Source organism: Phalangium opilio, unplaced genomic scaffold (genome assembly GCF_054372755.1).
Source record: "Phalangium opilio isolate 3A_F unplaced genomic scaffold, DU_Popi_V2 ptg000369l_1, whole genome shotgun sequence".
NCBI lineage: Eukaryota > Metazoa > Arthropoda > Arachnida > Opiliones > Phalangiidae > Phalangium > Phalangium opilio.
Genome location: NW_028324232.1, coordinates 904,153 through 927,172, shown reverse-complemented (window position 1 = coordinate 927,172; position 23,020 = coordinate 904,153). Strand labels below are relative to the sequence as shown.

General features: G+C 37.6%; 1 protein-coding gene across 6 annotated transcripts; it reads left to right on the top strand.

Moving 5' to 3' along the window:
* Positions 1-1,414: 1,414 nt before the first annotated feature.
* LOC149597204 (transcriptional enhancer factor TEF-1-like) lies at positions 1,415-22,934 on the top strand. 6 transcript variants are annotated; one of them, XM_089861147.1, is made up of 12 exons: positions 1,415-1,592; positions 10,095-10,624; positions 16,080-16,207; positions 16,613-16,669; positions 17,150-17,305; positions 17,693-17,733; positions 17,837-18,056; positions 18,142-18,204; positions 18,376-18,542; positions 18,656-18,737; positions 18,879-19,031; positions 20,406-22,934. In XM_089861147.1, the coding sequence occupies exons 2-12, from the start codon at positions 10,420-10,422 to the stop codon at positions 20,517-20,519; spliced, it is 1,386 nt and encodes a 461-aa protein (XP_089717273.1). In that variant the 5' UTR covers positions 1,415-1,592; positions 10,095-10,419; the 3' UTR covers positions 20,520-22,934. The 6 variants fall into 6 exon arrangements, with proteins under 6 accessions (XP_089717273.1, XP_089717275.1, XP_089717274.1 ...); XM_089861149.1 differs by having other exon boundaries at positions 1,416-1,592; positions 16,080-16,180; XM_089861148.1 differs by having other exon boundaries at positions 1,417-1,592; positions 16,613-16,660.
* The last annotated feature ends 86 nt before the right edge of the window (positions 22,935-23,020 follow it).

Genomic DNA, 23,020 nt, shown 5'->3' with positions numbered 1-23,020 from the left:
GTGATAAGTTATATCGTATATATTCGTATGAGAATTGAGATGATTCTAAAATAATTGCCGTTATCGTGGGAATTGTCGAGTATTTTTCAACTTTTAGAGGTTTTTAAGACTTTTTGAAAAGGGGGGAGTCGTTTTTACAAGGACCCGCCAACACTTTATTTAGATTTTAAACACTTCACTTTTTGGCTACGTTTCAGAATGAATGAAAAAGAAAAAAATGGGTCTTTTATTAAATTATTTTAACATATTTTTAGATCAGTCCGTAGATTCAAAAATTGCGGTGAAATAATTATATTATTTCGGGCAATATTTTAATTGGGTGAAATATAAAATGGCCCTTTAAATGTAACTTTCCCTATTTTTTATTTTATTTTTTTTTTCATTTGGGTGACGTCACGTATTTACAACAAGTATACGGGATGGTGTAGGGAGGTAGGTAGATTTTCCTGGCAAACTATATTTCATTCACTGAATTTAAACCTATAGAGATAAAGGCGGGGAAGAAAGAAAGAGAGGGCCTGAAACGCGCCTTTCCCCGTATTGGCTTTATTTTAATAGACAAACTTCGGTTAAAGAAGGGGGGGGGAGAAAAAGCGCGTGTTAAATCTCGAGACTCTAAGAAAGTTTCGAGGTGTTGGACATTTGTAGAATATTCCAAAATTTAAGGATTTTTTTTTCTAGTATTCTATGCGTTTAAAACTTTCCATTTGGGATAATGTCCCGTTTTTCTTTCATGCAAAATTTTCCCGCCCTTATTCTTTGCCGCCACCCTTTTCAAAAAAGTCTCGAGCTAAAAAAAAACATATAAAAGTCTCAAGACTGTAATGAAAGTCAATTGACAGTACAGTCAGACCCGTTAAGTCCCTGCTATTTCCCTTTGCTAATGTAGACGAGTAACATTGTTACTTCACAAACAAGCTTTGCGCAAATACTCATCTGTAAAGAGCGTTAATTAAGCTTTCCCTTTACTGTCAACTAACGTTGGGTACCCGTGTCTATAAGGCGAAACATAGATATTTGAAGTATATATATATTAAAATCAATTTATGATGCTAGTGTTAGAAATTTATAGGCCTATATTATAGTACCAATTTTTGATGCGAAAAAATACACTATTTTACTGAGATATTCGGTACTTATTATTATGGCAATCAGAGTGGAAAAAAGTTAATTTATTTTTGTGTGGTTTATATATATGTTTTTAATATCCATGTTAAGAGAGGGGAGACTGGAGGAGAGAGATAGAGGGAGGGGGGCATGAAATTTTAGCGGGAGCAACAGATAGAGTCGGGTGGGACCAATGAGGTTGGTTGTCTGCCAGGTGACTAAGCGTGACAGCGGCGTAGGAAGGTGAGGGGGAAGGGGAGGGGGGTAGCGTTGTTGAGCGGATATGACGTCTAGGCTTTCTTCTCCCCACCCATGCGCCAAGTCGGGTGCGCGTTGGTCTGAAAGCGCCGTTCCTGGCGTTGTATAGATTCTTTGTGTCATAGTTTGCATACCAAGAAACGGCGCTCTCGCGGAAATAGCGCCCCGTAAAGCCGTCCAAAATTCGAATAAAACTCGCAAACACGGTACGGGCACATTTTATATCGGTGAGTACACGTTTTCCTGTCTTTTTTGGGCACCTAACGGTCATCGGGATGGTCGAAAAGAGCCCGAAAGTGGCGCGATTCCGGACCAAATCGTTGGAATAGTTGGCGTTCTTTAGCAACATTCTATACGCTAGGTAACTTCCGGCCCCGAACTTTATTTATCCCGGCCTAGGACGCCGCGCCGAGGGAGCGATACTCCCTCCTCTCAGTGACGCCGAAACGACCCAAGCGCTCGTCATAACCACCACTTAATTAAACTTAAATTCGTTTTAATTAACCCTAAACTATATCCATTTTTACTAAAGTATTTACAAATTTAAAATGCCACTCTTATTACATTCTAAATCAAAGTTACTTTCCAATTAAATCTAAACGTTAGTTAAATACCTAATTAAACTTCGAATGCAGTTAAATAATTGACACTGCTTATCTCTATTTAATTATTTATCGGTTCAATAGCGTTTATTTGGCGTTAGGCTTAAGTTTCGCGTTTTATTTTCGGCCGTTTGCTGCTAAGCCTCGGTCGGTCGTTTTTGCCTGTTGAATCTAGTACTAGTAGTGAGTGTCTAGAACTCCAGCCGTGACTCTTTTGGAGAGACGGAGGAACGCCTAGTAGTTTCGTTCGGGACCTTTTTCCTAGTTTTTTTTATGGGCCACTTTACGGCCCAGACCGAGGACCCCCGTCGTCACTGGCTTCATTCTTTGTTCGGGACGTTTTTGGGCTTTTTACTATATTATACTTTTTCGTTTTTAAATGCTTTACTTCCGCTTTAAATAACTTAGATCGAGGGAAATAGTCGATATAGAACTATACCCTGGCTTCTGTAAAATTTGTTTATTAGTTTGTTTATAAGATTGAACGGAACACGTGACTGGCGTGACGTCGAGGGTTATTTTAAATATCGGGGAATGCATTTAAGAATGTCGAGTATGTCGCGTCTGTATTGGCGCGTCGCTTAGCAACCGTTTCGAATGTTTACGTTCCGATCGAACGATCTCGCGCCTCCCGCGATCATATACTTTTAAACGCGCCATTTTTTTATGCCTTCCATAGTTTTTAGTAATGGCATCATGGGCTGGCTTCTTATTTACTTAACAATCTATATAATACGGTCCAAAGAGTGCTTTGCCATTAACGGCCGTCCCGTTTTTAACCATTAGTATCCGACCCCTCGGTTATAGCGCGCGCTGAACTCACGCGAATTGAACTTGAAAAGCAAAAAGGTCGTAACTGAATTATAAATTGATTTTGCGCGCGCTGAACTCACGTGAATTGAACTTGAAAAAGCAAAAAGGTCGTAACTGAATTATAAATTGATTTTGAAGAAGATAAATGGTTTTATCGAAAGATTTTTTGCAGTTAACGCGTTGCCAAGTTTATACTAATTTATATTAGTTATAATTCGAGGTAGTTACGTGGTTGTTGTTTTGTTAGCGTCAGGCGGGATTCGCCGATCTCTAGCGAGCACTGCTAGGAGGGAGGACATAGAGAGTCAGATCAGAGACTGGCGGGTTTTTTTGGCGCGCCATTTTGGACACTTGTTGTACCTGTTCCCGTGACTTTTTTTTCTTATTTTTATTTTTTCTTTTCTGGCGTTGGCGCCCCGTCCCGTCTAGATCGGAGGCTGGCGGCGTGGCCCCCGGGGCCAACTACTACTATTATTTATTCCACTGTAGCTAGCTACGCCAGTCGAGTAACGTAATGAGAGATAGACTTTTAAATTCGAAATAATCTTTCTACCCTAGACCTAGTCGCGATGTAAAACGCGTAAGAAAAACCGCCCTAAAGGCTACAAATAATAAATACGGAGAAGTACCTAATCTTTTATTTAAGTTAGTTAGTCTTAGGAGTTAATAAACGGCCCCTAATTAAGAACATAAGGAAGAATTAACTATTTTTTTTTTTGTTTTTTATTTTTTATTATTTATGAAAAATTTTACAAGTTTTATTAGTGAATTGACTTCAGTTTAATTAAACCACGTGTTTAATTATTATATAACGTCGCTTTAAATTTTATTTAAATAATAAATATTCTCGTTATAAATTTATGAACAAGAAAATATAGTATATATTGTTTTTATTATTTATTTTTGAATCTGAAAAGGATTTGGTTCATTTTCTACGTAATATTGTATTATCGGTGTATGTTAAAAAGAGAAAGAAACAACGGAACACACACACAAACACACGCCCGTTTTTGCCAAAAAATCTGGGCTAAAAGTTGCCCAACCGTGGAAATTCATCCCGGACGGTTCACCCGTAATATGCCCTGCTCGCGTTCGAACCCATTTTATTTTAATAGACAGCTTAAGTTTGGGATTCGTTGCATTCTGCGACTGAAATTCGATTCTTAGAAAGAAAAAAAAAACTGATTTCGAGAAAACTTGTAGATCCAGTTTTGGCTTTTTTTGGTTTTTTATTTTTTTCTTGGTAGAATATATTTCAATTTGAAGTAAGCGAATCTGTAGTGAAGTTAAAGCGCGGGTTTCTTTCAGGCGAATGTCATCTTATAGCTTAATACGTATTGTCAATTTAAAGTTACAAAAAAAATAGGAAATTAAAAGAATAATAAAAAAACATTATCCTAAAACCAAGTAGCCTGGTTTGGCCTCCTGGTGTAAAATATGGTATCAATCCTCCTTGTCTGAAAACATAAACACTAAGTTATAAATTTTTCCCGAGGAAACATACACTTATAATTTTCTTCTATAGTTAATTTGTGTTTTTATATTGCGAAATTACCTATTAAGTTTTGTTTACTTATTTATTGTAATTGTTATTGTAGCCAACTCCATACTCTCACAATTAGTTGACGCCAATTAATTACGTATAGATAAATAGGGTCTCCCTAATAATCGAGACAACTATGTATTTAATTAAGTTAAATGTCTTACTGATGATCCTAGGTAATGAGTGTCCCCTCGGATCGTAGTCTCGTGATTCTCTTTACACGCGCCAGGCCGGGGGGGGGGGAGGATACTTCTTTCATTTCTTTTTAACTTACGCCCACCTATAGTTAGTTGCACGTGCTTTGTAAAGGTACAGTCTCACTCATACTTGACTTGACCCCTTCCTATTCATTATCAACGATAAGAAAATATTTTTATTGTAATTTAAAGTCTGATTAACCTAACCTAAACCTACGTATTATACCTTAATATAGAGTAGTGGCCCTCCTCCTTAACTACCAATTGAGAATAATGTAGTCAAAGGCAAAGAAGTGCTACTAGTCTATTAAAAGAAGTGAAATAAATTAATCTTTTTAAATAGCTATTATGGAAATAAATAAATAAATAATGTAGGCAGGTACTAGACTGTTCCTTGAAAGTTTTAGGCCCAACCGGATCTGTCAAGACTTTTTGATTTGAATTTCAAAATTCAAAAAGAAAGAAATAAAACAAAGTTGCCCCCCTTTTTCCAAACAAGAACTTTCCTGAATAAAAAAACATAATAATAATAATAATAACAGAAATTTGATGATGAAGAAAAGGCAGCGGCCTTTGATTGGCAAATGTTACTTATAAAAATGTCAAAGTCTAAAAGATGCCATTTCTACGTAGTTTTGGGGGAAGGCAATTGAACTTTGACTCCCGGCATATAACACATAACCTTCCAGATTGAATTTAACTGAGTCAGTTTTGCCTTGGGGGTTTTTCTTCTTGTTTTGACACCCACGGTTATAGTTTTAAAATCAAGAATACTTATTTTTTTCGGGTTTAGTTTATACTGCTAAATGAATTAGGAGAAACGAGTACGGTTATAAACGTTGTGTCCTTTCCACAGCGTTATAATTTTAAAGTGAAATTTGTTTATAAATTTGTGGGTGGTTAGCTAGAGAACCCGGGAGTTTTTTTTTTTAAATTTATTTTAAAAGTCAAATTAATTTTTCTTATTTTTTTTATGATGTGTCGCTTGAAAAACGGATGAAAATTTAAGTTCATAAACCACGTGACCATGAATATGTAGCGGTTTATATTTGTATATTATATTTTAGTAATGCGTGATTTACACGCCCCCTTCCCCCCTCCCAAGGGGTCGGACATGAATAAATAACTAACTACTCAAATCGGAAGTGGCTGTCGGTCAATTCGGGAAGTTTGTTTATATTCTGATTTATCAACAAAAAAAAACCAAACATCCGGTTTACCCTAAAAATCAATCATTTTATTGTGTTCATTTTTATTATTTTCGTGTCAAAAAGCCATAAAATACAGGATAAAAATTCCCCATTTTAAAATTATATTGACGTCTTTTTCAAAAAAAGGGGGAATTTTCTCGTTTTGTCACGTGAAAAACATTTACGCTGGGTTATCGGCATAAATTATTATAATGTAGCCGAGCGCTAGGCCTAATAAATCTTGTTGATTGTCCCCTTAGCAACCGCGGGTTACTTACTCTTTAAACGGTTGCTAAGGGAAATCGCGCGCGCTAAAAGAAGTATATGTGTAAAAGAGCACGTGGCGAATGGCGCCTAAAGTGCAGCACGTGGATTTGAAATTATTTTTCGTTTTTAAGGGAGACAATAACAGAAAGACTTTAAGGTTTTCAACCGAATGATGAAATAATATACATGTAAAAATTTCCACGAAAAACACGAGGGTATGATTCGATAGCGTATAGCCTCATTTCCTATTCCAGGTAAAATGGTAGAGGATTGGCCCACCTAACGAAAATTCACTCGCGACAAAAATAACGCTGCATGGGTTACTTAGAAGTGGTGGGGCACTTTCCCAAAGTATAAATAAATCATGGGACCAATCGCAAATTATCGTTACATTGTTCATACAAAGCTGGAAAACTCTGGGAAATGTATGAGGGTTAAAACCAGGAAATCTCTGGGAAATATATGGGGGAAAAACCTGGAAAACTCTGGGAAAAATATGATGGAAAAAGCTGGAAACCTCAGGGAAATATATGGGGGGAAAAACCTGGAAAACTCAGGGAAATATATGGGGGGGAAAACCTGGAAAACTCAGGGAAATATATGGGGAATAAACCTGGAAACCTCAGGGAAATATATGATGGAAAAAACCTGGAAACCTCAGGGAAATATATGGGGGGAAAAACCTGGAAACCTCAGGGAAATATATGGGGGGAAAAACCCTGTAAAACTCGGGGAAATTGGTTTTCCAAAAGTTTTGTGAACTCTTATTACTAAACCAATTCTAACATAACCTAACCCATTAAAACCCAATGTACCTTTGTGTTAACCACTATATTTCGAAAACTGTTGAGTCTCCTTTCAAATTTGAATCTCGGGGTGGTGGTGGGACCAAGAGTTGGTTGGTTGGTTGGTGTGAGCTTTATTTTGGGTTGGCACTCAACAGGGTCTTATTTTTAAACTGAACTCCCATACATCAATGTCTTCCTCGGAGGACAGACGCCCCGGGTTTCGTGCCAACTTTTACCAACTCGGCGGCGAAGCGGTACTTGGAAATTGAAATCGTGTGTATATCTGTTTTATATTAAGCTCGTAATGATCAAAGTCAAGTGCCAAAACGGCAGAAGGAAGGAAGGGGCGAAGGGGGTACAACAAACACGTATAGTAACACTCCTCAGACCCCCCCCCCTACCGTCTCTACGCTCAATTACTTGGGTAATTAAGGCAAGAGAAAGAGAAGGCGCTCGTCTGGAAAACCACCACCCCGTTCCGTTAATGTTCATTTTTATTACTTATTACTTACACTTTACAATAAATTTCTAGTCCTTTAGTGGCTTGTACTATTGAAGATATCCTTACTGTCTCATTCTCAAAGATACTTACTTCCACTCTGTACTTTATACAGGGTTCATACAAACCTGGAAAACAGGGAAAACCTGGAAAAATCAGGGAAATAAATAGTTGACAAAGATCTCAGGGAAATTTAGAATTTTTAATAAAATTCAGGGAAATCAGGGAAATTTGCGTCAAACAGGGGCCGAGTAATTAACCAAAATGTTCATAAACATACCCTCCATAGGATTAACATTACACTATACTTTGGAGGCTCATAACTCTGTTTCTACTAGAGATACGGGGATGTCCTTTGATTATGTAATAGTCATATTTGCCCCGCCCCCTCCCTCCTTCGTAAACATTTGCTACATAGGATACTCCATATACGGGAAAAACCTGGAAAACTCAGGGAAATATATGTGGGAAAAACCTGGAAATCTCAGGGAAATTTGTTTTCCAAGGTTGTATGAACCCTGGCTCTGTACTTTATAGTTCTTTAGTGGCTTGTTCTATTGAAAATAACCTTTTCTCAAACGCTGTTTGTCTCGTTCTGGAAGATACTTCCACTCTGTATTTTATAGTTCTTTAGTGGCTCGCTCGAGAGGTAGCTCAAATACTACACTTAACCCCCGTATTGTCCGTTTCATTCTAACCAAGACCGATATTTGATGAAAGGATGTCGAATTTTGATACAATTTAATAAATATTTTGGCGCGATCTTTTTTATTTGGCGGGAAATAATAATAATAATACCAAAAGTGGCGGGAATCGTCTCGTGAGCTCGCGAGACGGAGAAGAAGAATCGGTTTCCATGACAACGGCACGAGATATACTTTATTGTTTTCTTCCCCCCCCTCCCCAACTCACCCCTTCTCGTGCCTTTGATTGCGCCAAATATTTATTATTAGATCCAACCCCCCCCCTTTTCCCCCAATACCTTTTAAGTTCAAATTTAATGGCGCACGTGCGTCTCTCTTCTATTTATGTAAAATATTAAAGATCAGGGTCACGTGCTACTATTTTTCCCGCCTTTTAATTTCACGCGCTTATTTTTATTATTATTATTTTTATTCTAGATATTTCGCGCCTTTTTTAATTTAAAATGAAAATTATTTTTCTTTCTGTTGTTTTTTGGGGATTAAAGTTGTTGATTTTCGTCGGTTTGTTATTAGGCCTAGGATTAAAAGTAAAAATTAATATTAAACTTTTGTATTGATAAAACTAAAGTTGAAAGTTGAAAGTTGAAGTAAAATTTTAATTTTGTGTGATATGTTATATTGATGATGGTAGCTATGATTTTTGACTTCGAAATGCATCCTGGGATTGAAAGGAGCGCTTGTTGTTATTACGAAACCTTGGTTGAGTTTTTCTCTCTCTCGTGTGTTTCGTTTGGCTTAAGTCCATGAAACGCGTCTAGTCGCAAGAAGATGTCGGTTTTCTTAGAATTAGAAAATAGACCAAAAATATCGAATTAATGCCAAAAGTCCATCATTTTCTTTCATTTTCATTAGAGTTTGAAAGAATTATTTCTCAAATTCAGTGTGTAAGATTTAAATACATATTTATTTATATAAATAGTTCTAGAGACTACTGATAAGTTAATTTGCCTAGATTAGATTTGTCACGGTGTTTTAGACATTGCACTGACTCCATGCATGCGCGGTGGTAGCTTTTTAAGTATTCTTTGTTGTTTGTGGGGAAATTTGCGTGATAAGCAGCGTCGTCTCTTCAATTTGTACTCGAGTCGACACTAAGATTTAGTGAAGACTCGCTGTTCGTAAACCCCGCCCACAGAAAAACCATGACTCACAATATGCTTTTTTTCCAAATTCTCATATTTATTTTCATTTCTTATTTAATTATAATTGGACTTAAATTATTTATTTTAATTCAATGAATAACTTTATTAACAACAACAACAAAGTGGAAAATCAAGGGTGATATTTTAAATTTAATTTTATATAAATATTTATTTATGTATATGACGTCATCGGAATATTATAAATTAATTAATTTTCAGATTGATTTTGAAGGGTTTTTTTTTTTTTTAAATTTCTTTTTCTTGTTTATGGCTTCGAATTAGGTCTAGTTTAAATTTTAGTTTTCCGTCATGAAACCAGTAATCGTTTTAGTTATAAAGTTCAGGGCGTTTAACAGCAGCTAAGAGACTCAAAATCGGTCTCAAGACGGAAAGACAAAAACCGGTTTTTTTGGAAACATTTTTATTTGCCGTAAAAGTTGTCACTGATAAATTAACGAGTGGAAAGTAACTGAACCCGATTTTTTGAAAATATCAAATTGCCATCTTAACCTGACACTAGTTTCCTTTAATCTTTCCCATAAACTCCCCGTAATGGCCATACTGTCAATCCACGTGGCTATCAACCTATACTTTGCCATTTATTATCGGCGTCACTTGACAGCGCTATCAAAGGTTAGCCGATACCCTTCAATTCCCTTTTCTTAAAGTCAAGTAAAATCAAAACAAAAAGTTTTGGTTTTTAAAAAAGGGGCGCGTGCGCTTTTGCACGAGAGATTTCATTTTTGATTTGATTATCGCACGAGACGAGGGGTTGGACACTTGACAATTCTTATCATAGATCCCCTAATAGACTCAATTTGGTGGAGTCGAGTGTCCGACTACTTTAATGTTGTACTACTATCTAGAGTAATGGCAGTCGCTAGCTTTTGACTGTATTTGTTGTACGGATAAATAATACGCGGTGTCATTTATTATTTTTAAAGGGGTAGTGACTAATCGGAGATAATTTCTATTTATTTTCAGAGCCGTCACGATTTGTTCTTCGTGGAGTTTGGGTCAAGGTGGGTCGATTTCCACTCACCGACCCGTGCCCTTGACGCCCTCGCTGGGGCACCCGCCGCCCCCACCCCCGCGTTATTACCGGCACCCCAGAGGAGCCCTCCTCAATCGTAACAACCTTGACCAAGTCGAGGAAGAAGAAGAGGAATTAGAAGGGCAGCAGGAGGGCGGTGGTGGTGTTGGTGGTGGTCTGGTGTACAATTTGGGCTTGACCCCTCGGGGGGTGGTGCTTTCTTCGGCGGCGCTCGGGCCCGAGTTCGGCCGCACGACGAGCCCTTCGCTGGTCAGCATGCCGGGGCCTCCGACCCCCGACGGAGCGGGCTCGGACGACTCCAACTCCAAGGACTCTCTCTCCAAGTCTACGGATCCGGCCAATAGCGACGCCGAGGGAGTTTGGAGCCCCGACATCGAACAGAGCTTCCAAGAAGCCCTGGCCATTTATCCACCTTGTGGACGGAGGAAAATTATCCTATCCGATGAGGGAAAAATGTATGGTGAGTACCCCCTTGAACATTCAACTATATCCTAAGGTCGCGCCAATCTTTTTTTGGGGGGGGGGGGCATGCGCTTTGGAAAACTATGGGGAAGATTTTAAAATTACTAGATCCATCCCCAAAATCAAAACCTAATTATTATTATGGCAAAGTAACGAGTCATCTTGGGATCTGAACTGAAATGACTCCGGTCTCCAGCGATAACCATGGCCCGGGGGCGCTCTCACACTTAAATGTCTCTCTACATGTATTTTGGGGGCCCTGCCCTAAGGCCAAGCTACTCTATAGTCCGTCCCACCTAGGGGAGGGGAGGGCCTCTTCTTAACCACCACCGAGCTAAGATATTCTTCTTCTGCGTCTTCTTCTTTACTGGTTCTTGGGTATGAGTCACTTGGAAATGAACTCTAAATAAACCACAATGATATAAACACTCCCCGGGGCTATTCCCGGACCCAGGAGGAGGACATTATATGCATATATGCTTGTATCGGGACGCGAGGAAGGCTGGGATATTATTGCCCCGGGGCGTCTTAAGAAAACGGAGTTTTTTAACTGGAAAATTATGATAATTCGTGACTGGTCTCAATTAATTCCTAAACAGGGGGAAAAAGACACGCCAACTAAGTATTATGATTATTATTATTACAGCAAGAAGTGATATCTAGTTTATTAGGGAGAAGGTTTAAGATGCCTCCTAAGTATTCGCGCGCGCCATAGTCCTGCAGCTAATCCCCTTTCAAAATACAAGGGGGGGGGGACGTAAAAGGAGGCCCCGGGCTATTTCGCTGTGATTTTTTTTCTCATTCGCGTCGCGCTGACGTGCACGAGTTTTCAAGAACCAATCAGATGCTGGTTGTTGTAATTTAGAGGCGGCGGGGATTAACTCCGGACCTACGTAACGTTTGAACTGGAGATAAAGAGCTAGAAATGTGGATGAATGAATTTATTAGACCTTCTCCCTAGTAAACTAGATATCACTTCTTATTATTACTAAAAGGGATACTTGCAAACACGTGCCCTTTTCTTCAAGTCGATTTAAAGGGATACTTGCAAACACGTGACTTTTTCTTTCGAGTTAAAGGGATACTGATACGTAATTTTAATTAGTTGTTAAAGGAATAAAATTATATCTATATTTTAAAGGGATAGCGACACAAATTTTTCTTTTTAGTTATATAATAGAGCAAACTCCCCCCCCCCCCCGTATTAAAAAAATATGTGTGTTTGTTTTGAAATATTATTAACGTATTAGTTGTTGGTTTATCGGTTTGTTGGTCAGACTAACCCAAATATTCGTTGGAGCGCGACACACTGAACGCGCCTCGGACATAAACACTATCATTTGTTTTTTAACACCGTTTAAATTTGAAAGTGGAAATATGTTAACCCCGTGTCCAATACGCCGTATCTCCGCGGGTTTACTCAAAATAGTTACTACGTATTTGCTGTAAAATCGTTGGCGCGTGAAAAACGTGGACCCAACCTTGTACACGGATACTCTAATGGCAGCTATAGCTCCTGGAAAGTGTTAGTATCCATAGCTGATTATTACTAGGTGCCTTGACTCGAGATTACATTATTATACAAAACAAATTTATTTTCACACCTTGTTAGTTTCATAAATTAATTTAATTTTTAACTTTCAAACGTTATTTTTAAACTACTTATTAATAATTTTTTTTAAATTACACTCTGATATCGGCGTAATTTTTAATTTTAAATTTAAGTGGCTGTTTCTAATTTAGAATAAATAAATAAAAAAAGGTTTAAAGTTTCGGAGTCACGTCCCTAACTTAAACTTAAAAGATTTCAATCTGTACGAAATAATTTTCCCAACTCTATAAATCAGGCTTTTTTATAGTTATATAAAGAAAATAAAACCTAAACCGGATTTATCCAGTTTATTTAACCGATTTTTGAATCCTTAAACGATTTTTAAAAGTAATTGTCGGACCCCAATTTTTATTTCGAAATTGAATCTCGATTAATCTTTAATTTGGTTTAAAATTCGCAATCAGGATCATTCGTAACACGTGCCGTCGAAAAATAGGCGCCAAATAATAAATAACACGTTTTTATCCGTTGCCATAGCGACGGAAACTCCTCGACTTCCTTATTCTTCTTGATAGGCCAATTCAAAATTAATCGCGAGCGATATCGACTTCCGGTCTTTTTCTCGGTAAATACGTCACGCGCCCGATCAAAACAATAATAACATCGGGGCGTCGCGAGAATTTTGGCGCGTGCCGGCTAAGGAAGAAGGGGTTGCCTAGCAACGATGATTCTTAAACAATATGATTTTCATTTTCACGCGCGCTTAAGAAAGTTTCCCGCCTTTTTTTTCTTTCTTACTTTACTTTAGGCGGGAAAAGCGCGTGTTCTCCTTCCCTCCCGCCTTTTTTTCCACGCGTTGCTCAACTAGAAAGCGATTATAAATAATTAGAATCAATTTTTCTAGTCGGACACGCTCGGCTAAGTTAGTCAGTCGGACGGTTGGGAATTAGGGCGGAAATATGTTTTACACTATTGTATTACGCTTGAATAAGATCCCGACTAGTTTTTATTCATTTAATAAATTAATTATATCTTAATTATAGTCTGTCAACTCGTGTCCAATTTTAATTTCAATTTTACGAGTTAGCTCCGTCCGTTTCAGGGGCGATGCTTCACCGCGAACTCGGGTGTATTGCGGGTTAAACATTTCTACAGGGGCCATAGTAATAACACGGAGTATTTTGCCCCTAAATGCTGGCTTTACCCGAGATTACAAAATTTGATCTAAAAATGATCTAAAATCAATTTAATCAATGAAAAATAATTATTTTAAATATAAGCATATTTAATTATAATTAAAATTAAGCGCGTTTAAACTAACCTATTATATTATTTCTTTTTAAACTTAAATTGAATAAAAGAGCCTGTAACGTTTGTTTTGATATTGCAAACTATATTTGAAATGAACTTTTGCACAAATCGAGGTTACAAACGGAAGGAAAAATATATATAGGGCTGAATTTTGTTGGTAAGAGAAGCCTATCCCCCCTCGCACTATCTCCCCCCCGAGGGGGAAGAGAGAAAGAGAGAGAGAGAGAGTCTGGAAATTAATTAAAGGGATATTTGGTCGACATTCCTGGAATTCTTGAGAGCCCCATTTCCATCCCCCCTTTAGCTGCTCTTACGTTCTACTCGGCTGCTGTACCTCAACCTCTACGTCGCGTCAGCCTGTCCCGGGTAAAGGAAAGAGTCCTTTGGACCAATCAGGAAAGAGGAGAGCTTCCCACGTTGATCCGCGCACGCGCTGATCGACTAGTAATTTCACATTCCTGGAATAGTTTCGAGGGGGTCGACAATAAATGCCTGACAGACTCCGCTGCCTCTGCCGCTGACGTCACGAGTTTTATTCTCGACCTCTGTATTGAATTCGACGAAGGGGGCTAGACGCTAGCTACTCTAACTACACCGTGTCGCTTGACACCGTTTACAAGCCTGGATGTAATAAGGGGAACCGGGTCAAGAGATGTCGGGGTGTGACCCCGTATTACTTGACACTGAATGTAAGGAGGCGTTGTAAGGGGGATTAGCGTTTAATGGTAGTGTCAAGTTAAGGTGGTATGTTATTTTTGTTTCGGTTTGGCATCTTGCGAGGATCTTCCTAGCTACTACAAATGATTATAGGGGGCGCTCTCTTCGCTTTCCCTTCTCTTCGGCAGCTACAACTTTTTATTTTTAGAGATAGGGGGGGAGGGGGAAGGTGGTCTTGGCCCGGGTTGCGTTCGCATTATATTTAGTTATAGTTTATTTGATCAAGTGCCCTTAACTTCGTTTAGTGAAATTAACCATTTTGATCCTCAATTTCTAAATATTTATTAATTCTCTGAAGAGGTTATTAGTTCTTTGTGCGTCTACGTCACATAATCTTAAATCAAGCGCACTTGACGTACGCGATAAGAAGAAACCTTTTGTGATGGCGTTTCCTCAAGTGCGCTTTAGCTTTAATTTAAGTTGATATCATATAATTAGTTGTTGGTTTGGTTTTAAATTATTTTTATTATTATATCGAGTCAAGAAACTTTATTTTAATTATTTCGTATTCTGGTAAATGATGAGACGAATTTATATTTGCCGCCTGTGGCGTTTCCGGTGCGTTTATTTATGGATGGCCCCCCCTGGCGGATTAACTCGCTCGCTTACGCCCTCCGGGGATCGCCATTTTGCACGCCAACACTTTTTATAACATTACAACCGAAATATAAAAAAAAATTATATATACTACTCTATGATCTGGCTAAGTTTTGGTTTTGTTCGCATTTATGTTCTCCCTCTCATAGAAAATTTGGTTTAATTCGATTGTTGGCAACTTGTTTTAATGAAATTCGGAGGAATTACTCCAGGAAATCCGCTCTTTCTTACGATACAATTCAAATTATTCTCTGTACGTATCGTTTAGAACTCAAATGACCTACAGTTTTGAATAAAACCACGGTGAAATATTTAAATTAGTGCGAACTCGGCTAAGACGTGGGTTACGTTAAAAAATGGTTTAGGACTCGCGATATTTCATTTGACGCCTGGCCATCCATGATGATATTCTCTTCTCTCTTGGTTCCAACGGTTATCCAGCTGGCTTCTCTCGACCGGATCCCTCTACACTACCGCTCCCCCAAGTCATAGTAATAGTACAGACTGATCTCCTCTGCCCCCCCTCACCGCCGAATTGAATTGAATTGAATAACACTCCCCCCCCTCTCTCACTCTCTGAAGCTAGCTTAATATTAAATGGAGGGAAGGGACCATTCATTCAGAAATAGAACTATCAATGACGTAATAAACTATTCACGCGCAACTGACAATTTATTCGTGGAAGATCCCTTCCGCTCCCCCCCCCCTCGCGCGCGTGAAAGAAAGTTGGGTTGCCATGGAAACGCACGCGCCAACTTCGTATCAATGGATTAAGTTCGCATTGTTGTATTTCTACAAAGTTTAAAAATAAATTTAATCGGGTATTTTCACAATTTTTCTGTTATCACTCATTAACTCGAGAACTAATTGTTATATACCCAAGTTTTTGGTATCGTTGGATAGATTACAATTAGGCCTATCACACCCCAAAACCATTTTGGGTTAGTGTTGAAACTTCCAGGGTTTTTACGTCCCAAACTTTGGATCACTTAGGGTTGACAAAAATTAACTTTTATTTTTTAACCATGTCTCGGGGTCATTACGTTATTAATTTTATGGCTAGAAGGATAATACCTTCTACACAAGGAGACCAGTTTACTTGGAGGACAAAATAGTCTGTCCCTTTGACCCCCGTGTGACCTGGTCTCCTTGTGTAATTGGTATGAATCTTCCTATCCTGAAAACTTATATAAACCGTTAGTAAAGTTGATGCGCAGAGTTGAGAGGTCATTCTCCGGAGTTGTGTTAATGAATGTTGGGGTGTCCCTGTTTGCAGGTCGGAATGAGTTGATCGCCAGGTACATCAAGCTGCGCACGGGGAAGACGCGCACCCGGAAGCAGGTGTCTAGTCACATCCAAGTCCTCGCCAGAAGGAAGGCACGTGAGATTCAAGCCAAACTCAAGGTAATTGAGAAGGGTGACAATAACACCAAACTACAAAACGCAATTCGATTATTTAAATTCGATTTAAATAAAATACAATCATTTGAATCACGTGACGCGGCCATGTCCGCCCGTGACGTATTTCCCGTTGGTGTACACGTGGTCAACTGACCCAGTCATCCGTGTACACTCTGACCCCTTTTTTGTTGTCTTATTTTGAGTTTTTACAATTTTAAAAAAACCTTTTTTATTATAATTTCGCGGTGCGTCCAACCAATGACGGTCGTTGTTATTTTGGTTGGCCACGCCCCCTCTTAACTGCGATTGGTGTGTCACCCTACTCTTCCCCCAGGAGCTCCTCCCTTATTTTTGGGCATCTTGGTACCCAAAAATCCTGAGCTTGTTTGTCATTTTTTTTACCGCTAGGGTTGCCACTCAAGGTCTCAACTGGACCGTTTGGGGGTCCTCAAGATGGTAAGATATGTGAGCCCACTTATTCATTATACATTATTTACTCATTTAATTACGTGTGAAAAAACAAAAAGAACGTGTCTGCTTTAATTATAATATTTTTGGATTAATTGAAATTATATTTCAAATAATTATATTTAATTCATTGAAATACGATGACGTCACGCGTTCCTTGCCTACCTGTTGGGTCATCGTCATTGCCTTAATGACGTCACTATTGTTCCATATTAAATATTAATTATTGAAATAATTAATTGCGATTAGTTTTAGATGATTTAATTGTTCACCTTAATTAGCATGCTTTAATTGCATTTCGTGGCAACCCTAACCCCGGGTCACAGGCGCGTGTTGTACCTTGAGGGTCTTGTCAAGACAAGACGCTGAAGGACTATAACCCGTGCCCGTGACGTCATGACGCTTCTAAGTGATTACTCGTATCCTGATCGGGTATGTTTGTTTGTATTTTCCCCCCCTGTCTTTGGCGTTGATCAGGATCAGGCGGCCAAAGAAAAAGCCCTCCAATCGTTGACCTCTCTGTCTTCAGCCCAAATCGTGTCGGCGGCGGCCATTCAAAACAAGGCGGCCGTAGCGGCGGCCGCTGGTTTAGCCTCGCTCGTGCCACCTGGTGTCGGTTATCCCGGCGCAGCTGTAAGTTTATACATTCCCTTTAATTTAAAAGGAGTCACTTCATGCTCCCTTTAATTTAAAAGGAGTTACTTCATGCTCCCTTTAATTTAAAAGGAGTCACTTCATGCTCCCTTTAATTTAAAAGGAGTTACTTCATACTCCCTTTAATTTAAAAGGAGTTACTTCATGCTCCCTTTAATTTAAAAGGAGTTACTTCATGCTCCCTTTAATTTAAAAGGAGTTACTTCATACTCCCTTTAATTTAAAAGGAGTTACTTCATACTCCCTTTAATTTAAAAGGAGTTACTTCATGCTCCCTTTTAATTTAAAAGGAGTTATTTCATGCTCCCTTTAAACGCCCGTTTCTCATTTCAAAATATTTAATTACTATATTAATTAATGTTTTAGTTTTGGCAAACGAATCTGGGCCAACCTGGAACTTCCGACGAGTTAGTTAAAACTAATTTAATTTTAATTTTAATTAATTGTCAGGGGGAGGTATTAAACGCGTGTCTTTCCTTTTTCTTTCTTTTTCTTTTTGTGTCTTGTTAGCGTTAAGCCGTTCGGTGGTGGTCAAGCGTATGGTCTCCCTCCAGCCAAATCTTCCATGTCGTCGTCAGGGGGCGCTATCGTTTCCGGGGGCGGGGCCGCGGGTCTGGATCTCTTGGGGGGAGGAGGCGTTGCTGCCTGGGAGGGACGATCTATCTCCACCCATAAACTCAGACTCGTCGAGTTTTCCGCCTTTATGGAGCAACAACGAGAACCCGATACTGTAATTATTCACATTTAAATTAATTATTTAATTATATTTCGAGTTAATTTCTATTTTAATTTATTATTATTATTTTTTTTTGCAGTACAATAAGCATCTATTTGTGCATATAGGTGGACCTCCTAATTATTCCGATCCCTTATTAGAGGTAATTTCTATTTTATTACTCTTGATCGGGTACCTTTATTACCGGCCCCTTTTTGTTGATCGGGTATCTTTATTACCGCCCCTATTTGATCGGGTACTCCTTTTAAGCGATCGCGTAATTATCCCTCGAAAATGGCTATCTAACTTTACTGTCTCTGTTTTAATGGGGTAGTCGGTTGACATCAGGCAAATCTACGACAAATTTCCTGAGAAGAAAGGCGGCTTAAAAGAACTGTATGACAAAGGTCCTCAAAATTCCTTTTTCCTGGTCAAATTCTGGGCTGATCTCAACACGAATATTCAGGATGAAGCCGGATCTTTTTACGGCGTCACCTCCCAGTAAGACCACGCCCCTTTCCACTTATCTCCGCCCCTCCACATAACTCCGCCCCTTCCACATGCCCCGCCCCCACACTTCTAATCCGGCTTAAATTTAAATCATCCCCTTTTAGATACGAGAGTAATGAAAACATGACAATAACGTGTTCTACAAAAGTCTGTTCTTTCGGGAAACAGGTCGTCGAAAAAGTAGAGGTAATTAAATCTAATCAGTTTTCCCCATTAATTAATTAACTAATTAGGATTAAGTTTAAATTAAATTCGTCGACAAATGAATGAATTAACACAAACGCGATGATTAAGTTTTTTTCAATTGCATTGATTGATTGATTGTAGACGGAATACGCGCGATTTGAGAATGGTCGTTTTGTTTTTCGAATTCATCGGTCGCCCATGTGCGAGTACATGATCAACTTCATTCATAAGTTAAAACATCTTCCCGAGAAATACATGATGAACAGTGTGCTAGAAAATTTCACCATTTTACAGGTAACATTTATTTTGTTTCTTTACTTACACCCCATAACGCCTTACCCCAACCCCACCACACCACTTTAAGGGGCAATTTCGTGGTCCCTCCAGTACTGTGGTCCTTTTATTGTTAAGCCTAAACAAGCGCGAAGTCGAAGTCGACCACCGCGGGGTTGCAATTCTTTCACGTATAACCCCCTGATTGTTAAACTGTCAGCTTCAAGATAAAAAGGGTTTAGGGCGTTTCAAACGCGACAACTTAGAGATACAATCAGTTGGCCCTCCAAAGACATATCTTTTCATCGGGGGTTTTTACTATTTTTTACCATAGAGGATATACAGAAGAGGAGTAGACACTAGTTAGCCTTTACCAATACAAAAGGGAATATACGGATTTTTACTATTCATTTCCCGGTTTTGTCGCCCCATTCTGTACAAGACATATCATAATTATTGGGTTGAAAAATGTTTTGTATATCCTCTAAAGAGACGGGAACTGATATTAGGACAAAGGTAAGTGTCTATCTCTACCAAGAAACGATAACTGATTGCGACAAATGTCTACTCCTCTACAGTATATTCTCTATGTTTTTACGATTTACGATTTAGAGAGAGATAAAATGTATGTATGCTTAACTAGAAATGCCACCTTAAAGTGTCGTGGTCACTGTTTCCCGCCGGTATTGAATTGGCAGCTTTACAGACACTGTATAGGCTTAGATCCTTGTTGGGTTCTGCGCTGTGTCTTTGTGCTAAGATACAAAGACTTTACATGAAGTTAAGGGACTTGTTTAGGCAAGATTTGCAGCTACAATTCCCCTTTACAAAAAGTGGTAGGCCTACCCAAATTTTGGAAATAAATAAATAAATAAATCAAAACTAAGCTTCATTGGGCCTTTACTTTCCTCACTTAGTCAGTCACTTGCCTATGACGTATTTCAAATAATTTTACCCATGCGTGTGCAGACCCACCACGTGGGCCTTTCCTTTCCTCACTTAGTCAGTCAGGTGCCTATGACGTATTTCAAATAATTCTTAACCATGCGCAGACCCACCACGTGGGCCTTTCCTTTCCCCACTTAGTCACGTGTCTATGACGTATTTCAAATAAATCTTCCCCATGCGCAGACCCACCACGTGGCCCTTTCCTTTCCTCACTTAGTCACGTGCCTTTCACGTATCTCAAATAATTCTTACCCATGCGCAGACACTTTTAAGTTTTTGGCAAAATCTAAAGTACGTTTTCTTGTATTTCTTTTCTTTCAAAAACCCAATTCCCTAAATTCCTTTTTGAAAAACAAACTTGAATCGTTTGATTTTGTTTGTTTCGGGTGGTCAACAACAAACTGAACAACAAATATAACAACAATGTTGTGTGTTGGTGTGTGTTAGGTTGTAACGAGTCGCGAAACGCAAGAGACCTTATTGTGCATAGCTTACGTGTTCGAAGTCAGCACGAGCGAACACGGCGCGCAACACCATATTTATCGTTTGGTCAAGGATTGACCAAGGTCCAAAGCGCCGCCGCCGCTGCCACCCCTTTCATTTTCCCCCCGACGCGATAAATCGCTGCTGCCGCGGCGCCTGCGCAGAAAAGACAAAATCTCTACTACATCGTTGGCTGCCTTTTTAAATCAAGACCAATTCAGACAATTCCAACCGCCGCCGTTTGAAACATTCTTAACTTGAATTCCTACACTTGAGGTGCGTGCGCGATTCAAACAAATAAACAAACAAACGGGCAATTAAAATGAAAATATACTACTACTACTTTCTCTATCAGCTTTTACGGCAATTAAGGGACCCCGTTATTTCATGGAAAATTCCTTGAGTTTATTTAGGCTTATATGGGATTTCAATTGATGAAAAGGTTAGCCGCATTTTATGACAAATTTATAGAAATTGGGAATATTTAATCGGGATTTTAATTTGATTTAAAATATTTTTAAATTGAGTTTTATTAGAGTTTAAACAAAGTGACGTCATTATGGATCCGAATCTTAGCTATAAATTGAGACAAATTTTGTTACAAATGGACCATTTTTTAAGAGAAATTTCGTCAAAAATGGACCATTTAATGGGAATATTTAATAGAGATTAATTTAATTTTAAATACTTTAAAATTGAGTTTTAGAGTTTAAACAAAATGACGTCATTATAGAATTGAATCTTAGCTACAAATTGAGACCAATTTCGTCAAAAAATGGACCATTTTTTAGGCAAATTTCGTCAAAAATGGACCATTTAATGAGAAAATTTAATCGAGATTAAATTAAATTTTAAAATTGGCTTTAGAGTTTAAACGAAATGACGTCATTATAGAATCGAATCTTAGCTACAAATTGAGACAAATTTCGTCAAAAATGGACCATTTATTTGGAATATTTAATAGAGATCAATTTGCTTTTAAATACTTTAAAATTGGCTTTAGAGTTTGAACAAAATGACGTCATTATGGAACCGAATCTTAGCTACAAATTAAGACAAATTTTATCTAAAACTGACCAATATTAATATAAGAATTTTATGAAATAGTTGTAAGTTTGTAACACAAAATTTTCACACAAGTTATATATAGTTTTAAACCTACATTTTTGACCTATTTGGTCCTAAATTGACCCCTGAATGAACTTGACGCATTTTCCGTGAAATAAAATTTCCCTTAAAAAAAAATATTTGCAAAACAACGCAAATTAATTCGCGAGTGCTAAAAAACAAATAAACAAACAACATCAGAAAGGATATTTAATTGAGAAATTAATTTCTTGAGAAAAACAAAAAAAGGAGAATTTTTCAAAAACAAACAAAAACAAAAACAACCAGTGCCTAATTCATGATAAAGTAAACAAACATTTTTTTAGAATATAAACAAACATAAGAATTTTCATCAGATTTTTTTTTTTTTTGCATTAAAAAAAAAAGAAAGAAATAATAATAAATAAACGAAAGTTGTTTTTAATTGTGTAAATAATTATCCATAAATTTACAAATTCAATTTTCATGACTCATGGAAATTATGTGAATATTATTTGCCTCCCCCCCCCCCACTCATACTTAACACCTAACGTTATATATTCTATTATTGATTGGCGTTTGCAATCTTAGAAAGGATTGATTTTACATAGAAAAACGTTAAGAATTTAGATCATTCTAAGATTGCAAAAAGAAAAACATTTTTTCAAGGTCATTTATTTTATTTTATTTTTTTTTGCGTGAATGTTAAACGTAATATTTTAAAATTTGTAAATGCCCTTTTTTGTTTTAATTTTATTTTCAAATTGGATTTTTTTTTTTTTCAAATTTGATTTTTAATTTTTTTTTTTATTTCAAAAAAAAGAGAAGAAATTCTTTGTCAGTATTAAACCAAGTTTAAATCTCGAATTTAATTCAAATTTCAACGATTTCCAACTTGGAATGATACTGTTTAAAAAAAAACCAAACAAATTAATTTCTAATTTGAGACGTAATTAACGAATTAATTTTAATTAACTAAAAAAAATTAAGTGCCAGTTAAATTGAAAAAAAAATAGCCATGTTTTTTTAAAAAGAAGAAATATTATGTAAAATAGAAAAAAAAGCTACCAATTTTTTGAAAAATGGTCATCTGTGATAATCAAATCATTTTCAAAATAATTAATTTTCTTTGGTAGCTAATTAACATATTTTCAGCTTTTTTTTGTTGTCACGAATGTCTTTTGTTTTAAAAATATTTTTTTGTGATATTCTTTGACAAATCCCGCCCCTTCTCATTTAAATGAAAACACGTGACATAAATAGACCAATCAAAAAAATAGTCTAAAAAAAATACCCAAAGTTTTTTTTTTAGATCAGTTTTAGGCCTAAAGAAAAAGAATGTTCGTGACACGCCAGAAAAAAAATTTATTCATAATTTATAAACATTTTTTTAAGCCAACCAAATTTCTCCAGTCAAATTATTTCACCAGAGTTGGGGACCAATCAGAATTGAGGTGGGTAAAAGGGCAAGAACTCGTTTTTATATCCATCGG